This window comes from Gobius niger (genome assembly GCF_951799975.1).
Source record: "Gobius niger genome assembly, chromosome: 11".
In the NCBI taxonomy this organism is placed as follows: Eukaryota; Metazoa; Chordata; class Actinopteri; order Gobiiformes; family Gobiidae; genus Gobius; species Gobius niger.
In genome coordinates this window covers 19,972,926-19,992,838 of record NC_136862.1, presented here as the reverse complement: position 1 = coordinate 19,992,838, position 19,913 = coordinate 19,972,926, and the positions used below count along the sequence as shown (strand labels likewise).

Here is a 19,913-nt window from a genome sequence, read left to right as displayed (position 1 = left end):
TTTGAAACATGTTCAGTTTTTTATTGCATTGTCAAAATAGAAAGTTCCCACGCCGCACCCTGTAGCCTACTTGCCAATTTTATGTTTTTAATAGCAACATACATTTCAGCGCAAACACACTTGCAGCAACATGCGTCTGTATCAGAATAAACAAAGCCAGACATAGCTTATAGTTATAGCTTTAGAGTTGCCCTTTTTACAGTGTGTAGAATTGTAGCTTAACTCTGGTGAATAAATACAACACTGAAACAACAGTTAAATGTTCTTTGGGAATCTTCATCCAGATTTGTCAAACATTAATGATATTTTTGAAAACTGTACTTATAATGCCAAGAAAAGCCTGACTTATGGGGTTTCTCAGTTGGCCTATAATGTTTAAAAAGCAATGAAGTGCAGATTTAGGATATATTTGACAGGGTTTCGCATTTGTGAATTTTGGGCACTTCCTTTCAAAATACTATGTAATCCAGGGGCAGCCAAAGGAGCAGCCCTGAGACCAATGTTTGTTGGAATTGGCACATATTGGTAGTTTTTAATGCAGGTTTAATAAATCTACGCAATTAAAACCTCAAACTATAATTTCAGTGAGAGCCAAAGCTTAAAAAAACTGTATCTTATCCCATTGGATGCTAAAAAATTGTGGACACCCAAAAAGATCCAATACTTCTTGAGGATGCTTCAGTGTCAGAAAAAAGTGGTATAAAATATAACAAAACTTTAACATATAGCTAACATACAGAGTTCTTCAGTATTAGTGTTGTCCTCATTCATAGTGGTCCACATGAGCTGCCGTTCAGATAGGCGTTCATCCAGATCTCCTGTATGATCATGTCTCTGCGCTCGATCCTCTCCGCTCGCTCGGCCGCTTCACTCACAAACGTCACCTCCTCCCAGCCGACAACGGTTTTCCTCTCGGCCACAGAGACTAAAGAGCTTTCTGTGTCATCTGTAACATCACTAACATCCTCTTTCTCACAGTGTTTCCGGACTGTTTTTGGACAGTTTGGCCTGCGATTTTTGGCCCGGTGACACCAGCAGGAAACCCGTACTGAAATGGCCAGCAGTGTGAGGAGTAGGCCCACGCAGACGCTGGAGGTGAAGAGCAGCGCTGCCATTTCTGAGTGCTCTGTGTGTGGGGGGGGGGGGGGGGACAAGACACGCATGTGAGGATGACAGATGGATTAGGCATCTTTGTGTATATTTAAGTAAGTAATAGCCTGTGTTTTTACTCGAGTTTGTGAATAGTCAGTGAGTAAATATACTGGGAATAATCTATTATATCATATACTTCTTGGGTAATATGAAAGAATACTAAAGTAACAATACTGTGGTATGACAACAATTTTCAGCTGCTTGGTCCCCCTTGAGTGAATCAACTCTACCTTTGATATAGGCGTAGGTTGACAGGGAGTCGCTCATCACCGCTCCTGAAGCGTCCGGCCTTCTCGAGCCCTTTGGAAAAGCTTCAACCTCTGTATGGAGAAGCAACATGGGACAAAATGCCACAAAATGTCAAGCTCCAACATTTGATTTCATGGGTTTACCTTTGTTCCTGTCCACAGGGGGAGGAGAGGTGGATTTAAATATGCTGGGGTCTGCCTCTCTCAGTAAACTCTGCGGTACTACAAAACACCATTGGAGGTAAAATGTATTAGATTTACACAAACCATAGTAGCCTACCTAACCATAATAATAAGATAAATGCCAATACCAGTTTTCATTTTACTGAAACTTCAGACATTTCAATTTTTCCTACTTGAATTCAATGAGTGACAAAATTGCTTTTTGAATCCTTTTCCTTCCCACTGTTACCTAAAAGTGTATACATACTAACTGGTGCCAAAACAGCACCGAGCATGTAAGGAAATAGTTCAGCGGCACGCTCAAGTCACATCTGATATTGAGTATAATCCATGAACAATGAAGCCACATGAGCTCATCGGCATTTGTGCCAATCACGGGAAGTTTCACAGGAAGTCAGCCATTCAGCCAAGTCAAGCCAGGGAACTATTATTCCCTGCGACTGTTTTAGTGGATGTGATAACAAAAGCCAGTAAGAACAGAAGATAAGAATCAACTCAAGGAAACTGCAGACACATTTGGTATAGGGCTGACGAACACACATGATATCATTTCTTGTGCACTTTAAATTTGTCATGGGAAAACATTAAGGCTCTTACCACAAGAATAGAGCACGCTGAGGTACTTCCTGGTTCCTGGGAAGCAGGGGTCCCTAAAGGTCTGGTTGCTGACAACAACGGCGCACTTGTGTTGGCTGTAGCACGATTTGGAGACTAAATGTATAGCTTCATGGTTTAGGCACTCTGGAAGGGAATAAAAAGACACACGTTTACAACATTTGAATTTGTGTAAATTTCATTGACTCCTTACTAACACCTGGACGGGTATATTCAGTCAACTAACAGATACAATTATGAAGAGATTATGAGGGGATTCTAGTCTCACCAAATGGGGGTGGTTGGGTCTTGTTTGAAGAGCAGGTGTTGCTGTGTCCCAAACTTCTCCCGTACACAGCTGCGTAGATGTTCAGCATCTTAGGGGGCTTACAGCGCAGGACAAGAGTTTCTCCATCACACGCGACATGTCTTTTGTGTTCAGCTGAGATTAGAACAGAAAAGACTAATGAGGGAGTAGAAGATGAAAGGAGAACACGTTGTGAAGGAATCTGCAAGAGGATATTAGCTTTGAGAAACATTTTTGCTTTTCAAATTATTTTTCTTGGGTTAGAGATTGGTTTTAGAGTCAGTTCTATAGGTACTCACAGTGGGTTCTAGTGCTATTTGTTCCTTGTATTTAAAAAGCCGTATTCTTTTTGAGGTAGGACTTGACGTGAGATAATTGAACAGGAAAATAAGTGATTTTGAATGGTTGTGACAGATATGACTAAATTAACTCAATCAGCTTCAGGTCTTACTTGGTTTGCACTTGTAGTCTACGTGGAGGTATTTAGTGGTGCCTGGACAAGGGTCTTTCCCAAAGAGCAGGTGGTTCACAGAAAGTTGGCAATCTCTATGGCTTTGACACTCGGACAGCAGCTTCTAAAAAAAGAAATAGAAATAAAAATGTTGTCGTCATCTACTGGTTACTAATATAAAAGAGCAAAGCAAGTATGCAAATCCAAGCAAGAAACACAGAAAATGCATTAACTCCTCATCATGACCTTCTGCAGTTAGACATCACCTGTGGCTGTTTAAGAACCTATTACCTGGTTTAGTACAGATTTGATCTTGGCCTTGGCGTAATTTATAGTGTCGATTATTTGAGATGATGTTGCATGATAAGTTATGAGATTAGTCGAACAAATGACACTTCCTTTTACAACAACTGTGCATTACTAACTTATAAATAGGGGTCCGGGCATCGTATCGCACATATAATCACAAGCTTGGAAACAGATGGACAGCACATTCTTATAAGAAAAGACTCCAACGACAAAACAACATTACCCTCCTCATCTATAACATGCACCTGTAGAGCGGTAAAAGCAGAGCAGCTGTGGTTTTGGCCTTGGTGTGGAGACTCAGGGTGAAGGTTTTGGCACAGCCGCGTCTCTCCGCTGCCGTAGAAGGCTGACTGCACGGAGATGGTGGAGTGGCGAGGGCAATGGAGACGCAGGGGCTGACCATCGCATGCGTGAGCTGAGTGACTGGTGATGATCCGGGACAGGTAGTCTGGGGCAGAGGAAGAAAACATAGAGTAAGAAAAGTGTAGAGTTGTTGTAGTCAGAGTCAAGTTTAATTCCTTATGTAGGGTATACAGCGACGAGGCCAGGGTGCTGAGGGTGCTGCAGCACAACCTGGTGGATGGTTTACGCTACACATTGCAGGCAATATTAATAAATGGGAAATAAGCACAGAAAAGTATTTTTTGGGGGCAGATCTTGTCCCTCAGCACCTGCTAACCAAAATATGTTCCCATGACTGTACAGCGAAGGGGATTCTGTCACTCAATATAAGCCCGTAGGAACCCAGGGTGCTGAGGGCCGTGCAGCACCCCTTGGTGGATAGTTTGCGAACGGCATGCAATATCAATAAGTAGTACATATGAATAGAAAAAGCGTTTTGGGGGGGGAATTCTGTCCCCTAACTAAAAAATCTTCCCACGGTTCTGATATAATGTCTAGAGCAATATGTAACAACATCAGTGTGAAGGCTGATCTACAACAAAACAAGCCTAAGGTACTCAGAACTAAATCCCTATGGGCCTCTACATGTCAGGCTCCACCACCCACAACATAGGCAAAACAGGCTTGAAACTGTCATTTAACAAAAAGTGGATTTTAGGGCCGTCACGATAATTACTACATCAACATTTCGTTCAATAGAAAATAGATAAACTGTACATTTTTGGGCTACATTTATTTGCATTTCCCCTTTGATTTCTAACTGAAGCAAATTGAGCTACATTATATTTCATGTTTATTGCAGCTTCTGTGGTGTTTTAGGATATGATGATGCACCTTTAGAACAAAGGTTTACTGTCAGGTTTACTGAGAGTTGACAGTGTCTAGTATCGTTAAAGTCAATAATATCGTTTATCGCGATACTCTCCTGCCTCAATATATCGAACTTCACCTTCGTTATCCTGACAGGCCTACTTGAAGCAGAAATCCAGGTGCACATACTGGTGCAGCGCAAAACTATCAACAGGAGACCATTTCTTGTCATCTTCTTTAATTAAGATCTTACTTGAGAAGTCCGCCAGTCCGTTGATGCGCCTGGTCCACAGTAATAGGCTCAGGTAGAAGAGGCTATAGCCCCAGTCCAGTGCGTGTCCAGTACGCATCCAGCTCATGACTGTCCCCCCTCGTGCCTGTAATCATATTAAACGAACTCCACTGCGCACTAAACGGCCCATTGACAACCAAATCTTGCAGCTGAACATAAACCTCCTGCGTAAAGAATCCCCGTCGCTTATTCGCTCCATCCCACCCAAAAAAAACAACAACAAATGTCCCTTTAAAGACTGAGTGGTTGATTCCTTCACATCCCAGTTCCCAGTAGTAATCTCTCTCTCTGGAAGAAGATGAAGTGTGTGGGCCGGTCTCGTGGCTCGCTGTAATGGACCACACTGAGGCGGGTTGGAAATAGCAGCTGCGCAACAAGTTGTTTGGAGCCGACAGACGACACGAGTTCACGCGCTCGACCGGATCCCGTTACTGCTTTGAATAAGCTCCGATATCAGTCAATGGATGAAAAAAAAAAAAACGAGGAGGAAACTGAAAGCGACTTACAGTAACAGCTGAGAGGAAATTATGAAGTGGGCGTGGCAGATAAAACTATTTTGGAGGGAGAGGGGGTCGAGGAAAGACACGCACTGGCTGGAGACCCTTGGAGGCACATATTTACATACGGGATTATGGCGAAAAATAGTTTCTTGCTTGTTTCATTTGCGTTATTTTTAGGTACTCTTGCGTAATTTGGACTTGTAAGACTGTAAGGCCAGTGCCAAGCCTATAGAAAAATGGAGGAATCTGGTACAAAACCACACAACAAATCCAATGGGAATAAAGATGAAACATTTGCTTACAAAAAGAGTCTATGTTATTTTCTCATTTGTAACCATTACAATTTTTTATCTTTTTTTTTTTTTTGTTGCCTGCCAACAGCGCTTTTCATTAGGCATCTCAATCAAGTGCATTGCTTTTCTCCTCAAATCCGGGACCCCCTCCATGGTAACCAGTCACTCTACATATCCAGCACATAAGAGTCAAGCCAACACAGATGTCTGGGTGTCCCACACTGAGGGGGGCACACAGGGGGTGAGATCCAACATAGAAAATGGACAGTGGGGCTCCTACTTTCAGCCCTTCTCTGCACTTATAGTTTTAAGCATCCGGGGAGTGGATTCGAGCTCCTTTCAAAAGCTTTATCCCACAAAAGCCAGAGGAATTTTGTCATCTGTGTCAAAGCAATATTGTTTTTGTGTAGAAATGCCACTGAAGATCAAAAGAGTTGAGTAAAGACCCAAAGTTTGAGTAATTTTGCGTTAGAGGGGAGGTACTGTAGCAAACAGTCTTTGTGTGATTGGGAACTGAGGACATGGAAGTTCAGATAAAGCAATATTATAAAACCTTTTATTTATTTTTACATGCAAAACAGAAGACAACATCTATACAATGAGTGACATTCATTTACTCTCCATGTCCATCTCTAGTTTGGAGTCAAGTGATGCCTAAAATCAAGAAATAAATGAGTGGAAACGATCAAGCAGTTTATGTAATTTTGTACACACTCACCAGTTCTCTTTTGGCTTCCAATATTTTGACTTGAGCAAGAGATGGATTCTGTCGGGAATTAAATAGAACCACATTATTATAGTCAAAATTAAGAATATCCAATAAATGTAATACACAAAAATAATCACATTTGAATTTTATGTTATTGTGTTTTTTAGCTAAAATGATGCTTCTATCAACTCAAATAATGTTTTGATTCCACTAATTGATGTGAAATAGAGTTAATAAGTTACAGAAGCTGCTTCACATTTTTTTTAACCTTTGTAGATTACAAGACACAATAGATTGGCCTAGAAAACCTAGTAAGTACAGTCACCATGACTTTTACAAAGCTGTATCAAAGAGGAAAAAAACAACATACTGGGCACAAGTCCATATAGGGCTCTAGTTTCTTCTTCAAGGGAAGTAAGTCTTGTTTTACTGCAGCAACTTCCTGAGAAGACAACACAAAACAACAGTAATGAAGATACACAAAAACAGAAAGTGGGTAATATTAATTTACTGAAATAGATTTACCTGTGAGAGCTGCACTATGGCCTGGTGGGTTAAAGACTTGTCCATGTTCCTGGATAAAAGCTGAGCCTGCGGGAGCAAGGCAAAACTTTGGCACTGTGTAGCATTTGGCATGTACGCCCCCACAGACAATATTATACTTCAAGACTCTCACTAGACCAGTCCTGTGCCTTTACATGTGGTCATTGTTTCCCCACCCTGTGGAACACACTCTCACTACATATCAGAATATCACTGATCACTTCCAAAAAACTGCTCAAAACTGTTTCAACCTACAATAATACTTTGTCTTATGGTTTGGTTTGGTTTGAATCTGTAAAGTGAGGTTCATCTTAAACTACTGTTATTCTGGACAAATGGATATTGGTAAAGGTTCTTAAAGGCAGTTTGAGGAGAAGCTTGGGTGCCAGTGAAGGTTGAAAAGTGTGATGTAAAATGGACATACCTCTGCTCTCTCCCGTCTGTGGCTGAGCTCTTTTGCCTTCGTTGTCACAAAATCCATGTTAAGCAATCTCTCCTCCGCTTTTGCACTTTCCACAGCTTGTGTTTTTATAGTTTTGTTAATATCCCTACAATTTCAAAAATAACTGATTTAGATATTCTAACACATATATAATATTCATTTGCAGAACCTGGTTAATACTGAATAAAAACATACTCTTGCAAGTTCCCGCGGAGAACTAAAGTTGAACCAAGCCTTTTACCCAGAGCCTGGAGATCCCTTTCAAGACGTCTGTGAGACTTTTCAACCTCCAGAAGTTCATTAGTGAGTTTATTCACCGCTGGGAGAAAGCTGAACATAAGAACCAAACATTTCAGTTTAAGCAAAAAGATTTTCTTTTTTACACCATTAATGATAACTTACTTGCCGAGGGACGTGTCTCTGATAGCCAGTGCCATAGCATTGTCCACTAAAGCAGAAAGGAAGTCGGTGCACGCTGGTGTCAGGCTTGCACACGACAGGCCGACCCCTTCTAGGAGAACATCCTGGTAATGAGCGCCTAGACAACAAAGGGATAGATACAGTAGTTAAAAAAAAATCGTAGCATACTTGAAGACATCAATTAGGAACAATGCATGCTTTAAGATAAACCATAATCACAGAGGATTCCATATATACTATATTTGAACCTGTCATTTACAATGACTCCTACCTAAATTATTTAGTAAACATTAAGACAGTACAAGGAGCGCAGAGAAACATTCAGCAAACTAAATTAAAACTTCCATTCAAAATCCCAATAGACTTTTGGGGGAAAAAATCAATCAATATTAAGCCTGCTAGCCAGGTATGTGGTAACAAAAACACACAACATGAAATTGAAGATTTATTCCAAACTATAAAAAAAACACAGTTACAAAAGCATTTCACCGTATTTTCAATTGGACCTATTAACATGAAACAAAAACGGTCCCAAAGTTCGACGTCTTCTCTCAACTCAGGTCAAATAACTGTCCAATAAAGGTGTTCAAAAGAGATGACAATGATGCGCTTGATGTTGGTCAGACTTTCAGCGATTAGAGATTAGATTAGTCAATCAAATCACTTTAATAATAATAAAGTTGAACATTTGTACATTTTCTGTTTGGTGATGTCTTTCTAAAACTGTGTCTCTCCCATAGACTTGTATTGGCACCTCATACCCATTAAATACTTCACATTATATTCTTACCATCAGCCTGATATTCTGCTGTTTTCTGATTGAGGTCTTCAAGGAGGAGCTCCGTGTCCCTACACCGAGCCTCACTGGACAGTGCCAGCTGATAAAGTACGTCCACTGTGCGAGTGTTGACTTCGAACTGCTGCACTGGCTGATCCCCAAACACTGCGTTCAGCCAGCTGTTTACCTGAAATAATGATGGAATGACCAAATAGAAACAACTCTGGGGTAGACGCTCATAAGCTTTCTTGCCTCAGCCTACTCCATCTGAGCCCTGTGCAATGTGTTTATTATATGTTTTTTAAATTAGAAAATGTAACTGCTCAAATAAAGTAAACTGATTATTTAGCTGTCTTACCTTTTTGATCCTCTCATCCATTTCGAAAAATCGCTACAGCAAAAATATCAACAACTTTTTAACAGAATTCCCGCCCCAAGCTTAGTTCCGGGTAACTGCCCAATCAGACACGGCACAGAAATGCGTTACTTTCAACTAATCTTTAAACACGTACATTTATATTAAACGGTAAAAGTTTTTGTGCCACAAAGTACTGCCATACATACTTAGAAAATAAACTATATATGTAAATGATACGAAAACGTTTATCATACCAGTGGTCACATCCGGTCTGTACTTTACAAAGGTAATAACTGGCCCAAGCGAGTTACATATATTTACTACGCAATTCAATGCACGCGCACACCACCATCATATTTATAGTGAATTAAATCTCTAATTTGAATATTTTGTCAGTGCTGTAGTTAAATACACATGAATGACGTGTAATAGAGTTCTGCATTTCAAATTATTAAAACAGAAAAAAGACGAAGCCGGAAATGCGTGGTCATGTATATTTTTACTTCTCTCCGCCCACTTTATCAGTTCAAAAAAGTGTGGCACAGGAGTTCAGAAAGATGGCGAACAGGGAAAAAACACCTCAACGTCCGCGTAAATCATCGCTAGATCAAACTTTTGAAACAAGCATAGACCCATCCGTCATTGGAGATAAGCTATTTGGACACGAAGAGGCGGAAGACCCGGAGGATGGGCCTGTCGTGTTTATCTGCGCGAAATGTAAGCTGCCAGTCGGTGACTCCTTGTCGTGGGATGGTACTGAAGACACTCTTCAGATACGATTAAAAAGTAAGTAGTAAAGAAAAGTCGTATATTATTTTGTTTATTAGGACAATGAACAATTACCTTAAGATCAAGAACGAAGACAGACTGTTGCCTTTTCAAGCTATTTTCTTTCTGTAGTCCATAATAATCTATACACAAAAACAGTGTGTGTGCTCAGCATTTCTCTGCTTACATTTTTATGGTTTGCTCCTAGAAATCACTGAGAATGTCGTGGTTGGAAAAGAGACACGGATGTATGAACCAGATAAACGATCCATGTGGTAATATAAAACAATATTTTTGTATATGTGGTGTGCTGCATTTATACTTTGCTTGACGAGGCAGTGATACACTGTAACAATTACATATATTTATGTTGTGCTCCCTCTATCAATCTGTCATTGTTTTATCAACACTAAGGAAATACATGTATTTAGCATTTGCTACACATGATCGAATATTGAAAGTCTGCAATCTAGTATGGTCATCATAGATATTAGTCAGTTTATTAATGGAGTTCCTCTTGAGAGGGGGTCCAGTAGAACAGAAGATCAAGGACAGACCTATCTGCTGTTGTGCCATTTAATTACTCCTGTTTGAGTAGTATAGATTTGTTTTGGGATTTCCCTGCATGCACACCTGCCAGTGCAGTACATTGAAAAACAGTCGACCTCCCTTACTAATTTTCCTTCATATCATTGCAGCCTGATTGTGGACCTCATCTGTCAAGGATGTCATTCTGTGATAGGGATGGTCTATTCATCTACTCCCAGAAAGCTGGACCACAAGAGGTTTACCTTCTGCCTTAACGTAGCCGACATTGACAGGTAAATTAAAAGCATACAAATATGCAAAAAAATCTATCAACAATGCTAAACATGGCATGCTTTCCTTTTGGGGCTGAATAATGATTATGCTGTACAACTAATATTGTTTTATCTTTTACATTTGAATTAATAATTTCATTTTGTTGCTGCTCCGGCTCCTGAACAATCTGATTGAGGGTGCACTGGAGTTTGCAAAGGGTGCTAATAATGATTCTCGTCATTAAAGAACATTTTAAGGAAACTACAGCTGAGGGAAATGAGGATGTAATGCACCCTTTTGCACCCCTGTTGATCCAAGCCTGCTTCATTATCCTTTTCATTAATTGCTCGACACATCAGTCATTAGTACTGTGATTTTTTTAGGGGGGGGATTTGACGTTGTTTGTGTAAAAAAGTTGCAGCAAATGATTAATGCAAATCACTCGCTTGTCTTATGGGAAATGATGAAAGGAAAGACTCTTTTTGCTTCCTTTTACATCACTTTGCAAATACGTTTTCTATCAAAGGTAATAATAATACTGTAAAAAAAAAAAAAAAGCTTTCTCTATTGATTTTGGCTATGAGGATAATAGGAAACTGAATTCTGTAATAAGTGGTGTAGATGAACTAAACATATTTCGATCACCTCAACGGTACCTGAATATATATATATATATATATACACAGTATCAGTTGAATATCGGCGTGTGTTCTCTTCATTCATGTTGCAGTTATGTGCTGGGTTCTGCAAACAAGATGTTGGCAGCAGAGGGCCCCAGTGAGCAGCTGGTGACACTGGAGTACAGAGGCTTTGTGGAGCAACAGCTGAAAGAGGTGAATTATTACCTCTGCTTTTCTTTGTCTCCTTCTCCTGGTTTGGTTTGGCCACAGTGTAAAGCCTTTTCTGTTACAAATAAACCTCCTCCACCAATATAAATGTAAAGATATTATAGCACTGATACTTGATGCAGAAAAAGCCAATCTTAAGTTAACATGAATTATTAATGTCACCTAAATACATTTACAATAACAAATGTAGAAACTTTTTTTGACTAATTACCGAGCACTAATTAGTTGTTGTCTCAGACTGATTTGCCATTGCTTGCTCATATTGATTACCAATTCACAGGTTGCACACGAACAATGACATCAGCTTTGTTCTGGGAAAGGCCTCAGGGCTGTGATCGGCAGACCCTTAGATCAGACATTACCTCATCGCCCCTTTGTTTAGGTCCGATAAATAAATAAACCAAAATATTCAAAAAAAAAGGGTTCCAGTTCAATTGACAAAACTCTTTTATTTGTCATAATTACTCACAGCGTAATTCAAAATAATAATATGCAGCTTTTTCTCTTTTTTTGCTTTATTTGTATATGTTGTGATCATAATAGAGGGCCCATCTATCTGACTGAAAGTTTCAGCCAAATGTAAAACAAATAGCAATATCTTGATGTTTTCAGATTGCCTTGGACCCCCTTTGTTTGACGCTTCCCATTAGCGCCAATTTGCCTGTAGGTGGCGATAGTGAGTCACAATAATAAACAGACATTTGAACCGGGTACAATAGAGAGGGGGGTTTGTTGAGGAATCTTTGTCACGAGAAAAACATGTTTTGATCATACAGTGCCTTTGGCCTTCGCCCTTTATTGAAAGTCCCTGAACCAGCTCAGGTTCTTCTGAAGTTCATTTAGGAATATAAATAGTCTCAAGAATTTATAGGTTTAAAATTACTCCCTTTTTAAACAGAAGTCTCTTCAAAGGAAATTATTAAGATCTGGTTTTGTGCTGTTTTAAGTTATATAACACAAGAAGCTAATAAATCTGTTCTTTGAATGTAGCATCAAGTGTTGACAATAGATGTGGCATTTTATTGGAAGAAGAACCGGTTTGGATTGAAGATGAGCCAAGTTCTGAAGCTGCTGTATGCAAATTTCCTCCACACGGTGATGATATAACCAAGGTTCATTTAGAAGGAACAATCTCTAAAATGTCACATGGATGGAAAGTTAATATAATTTATTAATAATTAATATAATCAATGACAAGAAACCAACAAACTAACTAAACTGCTGTTAAAACCAAAATATACTTGCGGTTCGATCTTAAAAATGGCATAGAGTTTGCTGTATTAAATTATTTGATTGCAATCCTTTAAGTTAACAGCGGAACTATTATTTACCCTTTGTTATAATACGTAAATAAAATGTTCTGCCACAATTAACGCAAAAGAGCTACTCACTGCTCTGCAGAATTATTGTAGGCAAAACATGTTTCACTTGTCATATTGCCTGTGTTGTTTGTTTTGCTGCTGTTTGTGTTCATATCTGTGGAAAATCTCATGTAGAAATGTGGGAAACTCTTTGGGTAGTTTCTTGTTTGGTCCTGGTCGGAGACCCCTGGACCAGGGAATATTCAAATGTGTTGCCTCACACTGGTTCTGTCGTGACGTGGCATGTTTTGACAGCAAAATTATAGACGCGGGCACAACTCATGACAATGTGTGGCATGACTGTTGACATTCCAAACCAAATGCTAGTTTACTAACTTATGTTAAAGTGATATATCGCCAACAATGACAGCAAATTGGCACGAAGGCATTTCCCGAACGCTTTTGCTACAACATGAATAAGGGGTAGATTATTTTGAGGTTGTACTGTGTATCGCAAAAAATATTGTATTGCAATATTAGGGTATGCAATATCCATATCGCAAGAAACCACAATATATCGCAATATCACTAAAGTCTTCATCTGAGATTCACACATTTTTATGCAAACTCAGCCAAAAACAAACAATGCATTGGACTTATAAATGTGTAAAAGTTCAGTTTTAGTTGAACATTTACTAACTTAGTTCAATTGTAGTGTTGTTTTGGTCCTGATGTAGTGTTTTTTTGGCACAATTTTCTGAAAACTGGTTACTTACAATTTGTGTTTAATTAGAATGTTATATCGCAATAATATCGTTATCGTGATATTGCACAGCTGTACCGTGTATCGCAAGTTCTTTCAGTATCAGTCAGCCCTAGTTTATATAGCCATTTGTGGGCATGTTACACCTACTTTACAATTTGAAATGGTGTGTTACTGATGAGAGAATACTTTATGAGAAAATAAATGCGCAAATTATGATGATCACTACTACTCGATTTGCAAATGCTTGGTATTCACCTTATTCCGCCCACTTTTGCCTCTTTTCAGCTTTGGACTGGCACTGTTGTATTGATGCTTCCGGTAGAGCGCGAAGCCCGTTCAATGAGGGCAGAACGAGGGGAAATGTTCGCAGCTAAAATCTGATGTTTAGTAGATTGATTTGTGCAAAATGTCCAATGTTCACTTGCACCAACAAGTCAACACTGCATCGTTTCTCTGCACGGCCTAAAATCGGCTTTGTATTTATGTAGGAAACGATTGTATTTTGACTTCTTCAGTCCTATGTTAACTAACAGGAGAAAAGGGACATGCACAATTCATGGCGGCGCCCACGCGAACTTCTGGAATAAGGTGATGAACATTTTTCAGTTTCAGTGCCCTTGGCTCTTGACTATGATCGAGTTCTTTGTAATTCTGGCAGTGACTTGGCCCAGCAACAGCATTCTGAGAGTCATTGGAAATCCTCTGGAATTGTTTAATTGACATCTGTGGGTGTACCCGAGTCATTTACTCTGTGACATTTACTTTGGTGGCTAAGTAGCTAAGATTAACCACAGCATTCTTTTCTGGAGCGATATCCTTTTGAAGCGTTATTAAGAATATGAGGTTTGATCGTTTTATTCTATTTTTTTGGCACACGGACCCAGAGACTTTCAGCAAACTGTCAGGGCTGTGATTGAATCTGTGACTTGAACCCTGACTGATAAGGGAGCTTCTTGTTCTTCAGAAACAGAAATGGCACGCAATTCCTAGTAATTCTAATCGAAAGATAACTTACATGAATCGGAAACACCACGTAATTTTTGGAACTTCTCCAGTTTCCAAAGATGATATTGAGCAATGAGATTGATAGGGGGGGAAATAACAAAGTAATAAAACAGCAATGCTCTCCTGTCTTTCAGCTCCTGAGATGCTTTTACAAATGACATCACATTTCAACACAAATTACAAAAATTAAATTAATTCTGTTTACTGCGTCTAAATGTTGGCAGACTGGTCAATATGTGTGTAACTCAGTAAATGGGTGCACAAGGAGAAAAAGCATCTACAGCGTAATGTAATTTCATACATATGATCGAATGTAACTCATCGAGCTTTTGTTGAAATGTAGAAACCCTTTGGGGGGTTCACTTGGTACCGGCTAGAGACACCTGGACTAGAGAATGGAATTTTCGTCTGTAAAAGAAACTATGGCCATCGGAATAGGAACTACATTTACATTCTAATCCATATTTTCTTGCCTACTTAACTCTTTATCACTCAACTACTTCCAAACTAAAGCCTTTGTGAAGGTGAAAAGGACCCACATGCCCCATATCTGATTAGATTAATGTTATATATAGGTTGCAACTTAAATCCGTCATTGATTGTGTTTGGTCCCAGTGGAGGTCTGCAGCAGATTAAACCGACTTGAGTGAATTAATTTTAGTTGATTTATTTCATAGGCATCTTTTCTCTTGGGGACCTTTTGATTACATTATAGGCATTGACTTGCATAGAAATTCAAATGCTTGCTTATCATAACATCAAACTGTTAAGCACTCACGAAGACTGGTTTGACGACTTCGACTTGAGTGTTACTGAGCACTTCATTATATTTCTCAAACCAACCACTGTCTAGACCTCAACATTTTACGACTTTAATTGTCCTTGTCTGTTTGTCTATTTATTCCCATATATTTGTAAAAAAACGACAGGACTGATATTCATGAAACTTCAGATGAGGGTGACGCACGGGCCAAGGACGAAAGCATTAAATTTAGAAAGAGATCAATAGCGGGCGTGCCGTGAAAGTCTTGGCGAGATGGACTGTTACAATGAGTTATGGCGTATGGCCTTGACGGAAAGTGTGCCCTACTCAGTTCACCTTCCCCTCCTGGACGTACGCTGAATTGAAAACATTATGGCCCGCTTTTACAGCGCAATTTATTTAGACAAATTTAATCTTGGGATGCTTGTGCTTTGATACTGAAACAGACCGGGGGCATGTTTTAAACGGCCTGGCTGTATAGTTCTGGGAAAGCATTAAGAGACCACTCCAGTTTATTCTTTTCTGAGCGCTAGAATGACCACACAAACACAGAGGCGAAAGACTAGACTTCTAAATGTGCTTGTGTCCAAAGCCCAAAGAAGGGGTGTTCAATCCCCCATATAGATTTAAATATTTAAATACAAGAGGAATAACAATCAGGTGTCCAGAACCTACACATTCATACAAGATAGAAAAACTGATCAAAAGCTGCCAGCAATAGTAATAATGCAGGCCATGCCGTCTTACAGCAGAAGGAACAAATGATTGGAGTATACTTGAGTAATTACTGTGTGGGACTTACCGTATTTTCCAGACTATAAGTCGCGCTTTTTTTCATAGTTCGTCTGCGGGTGTGACTTAATCTCAGGTGCGACTTGTATATCAATATATATTTTCACATGCCAGAGGGTCGCTCTGGCTTGTGTACCAGTATCTAAGATAAGATAAGATAATCCTTTATTGATCTCACAATAATGCTACTCCTGTACCACTGAAGATTTAAAAAACGGTAATCGAGTGCAGAAAGAAAGTTTGGTGTGACCGAGAAACTTGTGAAGGAGTTTGTAAATGAGAACTTGAACATCGTGATGCCGGGAGAGGCTTGTAGATGGTGCAGTTCCGTGCCCAGGTAGTTGTCAAGGCTGGTGCGACTTATGCTCCAAAGTAGGGCTGAACGATATGGACAAAATTTCATGTATGGATATTCACGTATCATATCGACACACGATATGATATAACTATGGGTTAGGTGAAAACCAAGCATTTTTCAGAAAACATGATACAAAAGAGTGCAGTTTTATTGATGAAATCTATATCGTTTATATTGGTGCTTTTTCCATATGAATATCTTGTCACTACAATGTCACTAACATCACTTATCACTAATATGTCACTACATTTACCTTTATGCAGATTGAGTCGATTGTGCTCGACAATTCAGTCATTTGGTGCACAAAGTAATATAGAATGTCTTTTTGGGAGCTTTACTTATAAAGGACTGGCGAGCTGCTGTTCAGTCAGGTCCAGGGCAGCTGTGGCGACACATGTGGCTTATCACTTTGACAGCCTCCGACATTAATGAGGACCAACTAAATGAAATTTGACGATTATGTTTTATCACCAAAGAATGACAGAAAAATGACGTCACTTCTTTGTATAACACCGCTGAGCCTGGTTAGGTCTGACTAACCATTTCTTTGGTCATCCCGATCCACCTCCTTTTATACATGATAAAACATGAGGTCATTTTGCAGTGGTCTCCTGTTTCCTTCCAGACCTTTTTCATATCGTGTTTTATTCATGTTCGTCTGTGCCGTCCTCTCTGGTGGATTTTATAATGTCACCATCACCATCTCCTTGTGGCGCTGTTTTCTCGTCCTCTGTCTGACTGACTTGTAGACACTTGTTTGGGTTTTTTCCTCTCAATCTGTTCTGCGCACACCCTGACCTGCTGCTGTGTCTGCTCCCTCTCCCTCACTCTCCTCTCCGACACGTTCATCCGACCCTGACCACTTTCCCCTAGAGTCCGTCATTCTTCCATTTCTCCAGTTTTCCAATTATCTCACCCCCCCCTCTCCCTCGCTCTCCTTTCCTCTGCTTCCTGCTTCTGTCCATTGTTGATCAGATCCTAATTGAAATCTCTTTAAAACGCCCTGCCTGCCTTTCTCCTCGCCATCAGAAACCTCGCCTTGCCATTAACGTTACACCCTGTTTTCCCCCTCCTAGGTAAAATTGATGGTGGTGTCCATGGCGCAGAGAATCGAGGAGATCGAGTCTGGCCTGTAAGACCAATGTGACATACCGGCTGACTATGACAAACAGCCATGTGGTGGGTTTTCGTATCAAGATGCAAGCCGCGCACCTTTCATCATATATACAGCCCTATAGCTTAGCCCCTGCTTTCCATTCGCCGGCGCTATCACTTTGTCCTAAGACTCACCTTGCACACACACAAGCGCGTACAGTCGCTCAGCTCCTTTGTGCCGCTTTTACCGATGGCGAAACAAAGAGCGGCCACACTTGTAATCAATCACGCTGTCAGCCGGCCTCCCGTGGTGCATGGCAACATCTCCGCGGCGAGTATGCGGCCTGCTCGGCGCCCTGAGCTGAATGTTTATTTGTCTAGGATTTCATCAAGAGCCAACCTGCACACTCAGCGGAAAGCTGTATCGATCTGTCCGAGCAGAGCCACACACACACACACACATACACACACATTACCTTTGTTCTTTCGAAATGGAAAGCTCAAGCCACATCTTGTTGCACACCATTGGCTTTCGTTGACACTGTTGCCTCACCTTATAGCTTTTTAATAGTTTTCATAATGGAGCCGTTAGCGTTGCCTCTTTTTTCGTTTTTTCATGTTCATAATTACACAACTGTTTCTATATAATGCCATGTTTTTTCTTTTTCTTTAACTTTTCTTGGTCTGTTCATTGTTTTGTTGTCATATTAAATAATAGTTCTTAAATTACAGAAATGGCTTTGTTACCGTTGTTTTGTAATCACATTAAATGTATCTAGGAACACTTTAGGCTAATGTGTTGGTAGAAGTGGGAATAAACAACACAACAAACAACGTAAAGTATTTTTGACTGACTTGCCTTTGAGGACTTCAATGAAATCAATGGATTCGTCTATGTATAATTTTATTTCATTTTTTTGTTTTGGATTCCTTGGATTTATCTGCTCACATATCGGCCAAATAACCTCTCATTTTTTTCACTTTAAGAGTAATTTTCCGAAAGGACTCCCAACATTCGCCACACCTAACTAACTGAGATTAATCTCTTTAAATGGTTCTTCTCCCTTTTCTCCGATTGCTGGGGATCAAGAGCTCATCCCTCTTTGTCTGTAATTACAAGTATCTATTTGGCCCAAAGACTTTTCACAGTGAAATTTGTGATCTGTGGGGCGGTGACCGAAGCTTGATTACGTATTAGACTTGAGGGTTTACCGTTTGTTTACGAACTAACTGACCTCATATGCCTAGCAACACTTTTTTACCAGGGCGGGAAAAACCGGCAACATGCTGTTGTGCGGTGCCCTCCCTCACCCACGAGGTTTCATCAGCCGCCGCGCACAACAACAACAGTGGGAAACGGCCAACCAGCACGCTGTATCCAAGGCCCGGTTGCGATGGTAACTGTGAGCACGTGCTGCGCGGAGTGCCTGTTGCCATCTCGTCATCGTGGAACAGCCACCCAGCCATACAGCTCTATGTCAGCCCACGCTGTACTGCGCTCAAACACACAGGCGGAGGGGGAGGAGTCCACAGATGTATCCCCCACCCTAATCCCGGCGTGATGTTTTTCTCACTGCCGCTCACCCCACCCGTTCATTCACCCCTCCCTTCTGTGATGGGGGGGGGGGGGGGGGGGGGGTAAAACACAGACAAAACAACAACAAACAAGCCGCATGGTGTGTTGTTGTTTGCGGACCTCGTGGCTGATACCGGTATTCTGTTTTCTCCCAGAATGTTTGGGGAATGGGGATGCGTGGTCCTGTGGCGAGACTGGAGAGAGAGGTGGATGATGCAATGCAGGGAGGCTGTTGAGTATCCAGATGTGCACCAAAAATACCGGTAGTGGGGTTGTCGGACACAGAAAGGTGTGGTTACATAAAGACAGTGCAGATTAAGGACTAATGGTGTAATTAAGGTGAGCCTGGCCGTAAAGAACTCCTGAACTCTCTGAGCTGTTTATATATAGAGCCATGTTGCTGGACGCATTGCACTGTAGGGGCAAGTATTGCAAGGGTTTCACCCCATTCACCCTTTAGTCTGGACCAATCATTAACTCGCATACTTAGACCAACAGTGATGCAGGATCACATGCACGTCAGTCAGAGCATATACGGCTCCACAGCACTCGGGGACAAAGGATGAATAATGCAGAGGCAGAGTCTGAGTGAGAGTCCTCCCCTTTTTCCCTCCTTCTCACCTTCCCCAAGCAATAAGGAAGCAATGTTGCCATGGAGGCAATGAAGCCTCAACGCACAGCCAGCCAATCATTTGGTTTCCTGTATCATCCATCCGACCAATGGAAACTCAAGCTGAGGCTGCTGTTGCCACAGACACTGAGCTCTGATTGGTTGAGTTCTGCTCTTTGATTGCATTTCTGATCCTGTTTTTTTTGAGAAAAAATATCTCGAGGAGTGCCACCTGTGTGCCAACGTTAGTCTGCTGGTGCTGTTTATGTAGAAAACGGGTATAATCTGTTGGTGCATGCTATGACATATGGAAAAAATAGATACATTATCTTATGTTACACAGTATATAGTTATGATCCCTCACACACATAAATAAATAAAATGAAAATAAATAATAATAAACATTGTTACCATGTTGGTGTATATGTAACTAAATATT

General features: G+C 40.5%; 3 protein-coding genes across 4 annotated transcripts; 1 reads left to right on the top strand and 2 right to left on the bottom strand.

Moving 5' to 3' along the window:
* Positions 1 to 675: 675 nt before the first annotated feature.
* Positions 676 to 5,328, bottom strand: eva1c (eva-1 homolog C (C. elegans)). 2 transcript variants are annotated; one of them, XM_079566224.1, is made up of 8 exons: positions 4,710 to 5,328; positions 3,490 to 3,692; positions 2,936 to 3,059; positions 2,467 to 2,619; positions 2,181 to 2,324; positions 1,545 to 1,622; positions 1,383 to 1,472; positions 676 to 1,126 (listed from the first exon to the last, which is right to left on the bottom strand). In XM_079566224.1, the coding sequence occupies exons 1-8, from the start codon at positions 4,813 to 4,815 to the stop codon at positions 768 to 770; spliced, it is 1,257 nt and encodes a 418-aa protein (XP_079422350.1). In that variant the 5' UTR covers positions 4,816 to 5,328; the 3' UTR covers positions 676 to 767. The 2 variants fall into 2 exon arrangements, with proteins under 2 accessions (XP_079422350.1, XP_079422351.1); XM_079566225.1 differs by lacking the exon at positions 1,545 to 1,622.
* A 782-nt stretch (positions 5,329 to 6,110) lies between these two features.
* haus1 (HAUS augmin-like complex, subunit 1) lies at positions 6,111 to 8,812 on the bottom strand (the record flags this gene model as incomplete). The annotated part of the gene is made up of 9 exons (XM_079566797.1): positions 6,111 to 6,195; positions 6,260 to 6,307; positions 6,621 to 6,692; positions 6,776 to 6,841; positions 7,218 to 7,341; positions 7,431 to 7,565; positions 7,638 to 7,773; positions 8,446 to 8,620; positions 8,792 to 8,812. 9 exons carry the CDS (start codon positions 8,810 to 8,812, stop codon positions 6,151 to 6,153), a joined length of 822 nt encoding a protein of 273 aa, XP_079422923.1. The 3' UTR covers positions 6,111 to 6,150.
* A 513-nt stretch (positions 8,813 to 9,325) lies between these two features.
* Positions 9,326 to 17,896, top strand: mis18a (MIS18 kinetochore protein A). Its single transcript, XM_079566218.1, has 5 exons — positions 9,326 to 9,577; positions 9,768 to 9,834; positions 10,258 to 10,380; positions 11,091 to 11,193; positions 17,270 to 17,896. Exons 1-5 carry the CDS (start codon positions 9,349 to 9,351, stop codon positions 17,327 to 17,329), a joined length of 582 nt encoding a protein of 193 aa, XP_079422344.1. The 5' UTR covers positions 9,326 to 9,348; the 3' UTR covers positions 17,330 to 17,896.
* Positions 17,897 to 19,913: the final 2,017 nt, after the last annotated feature.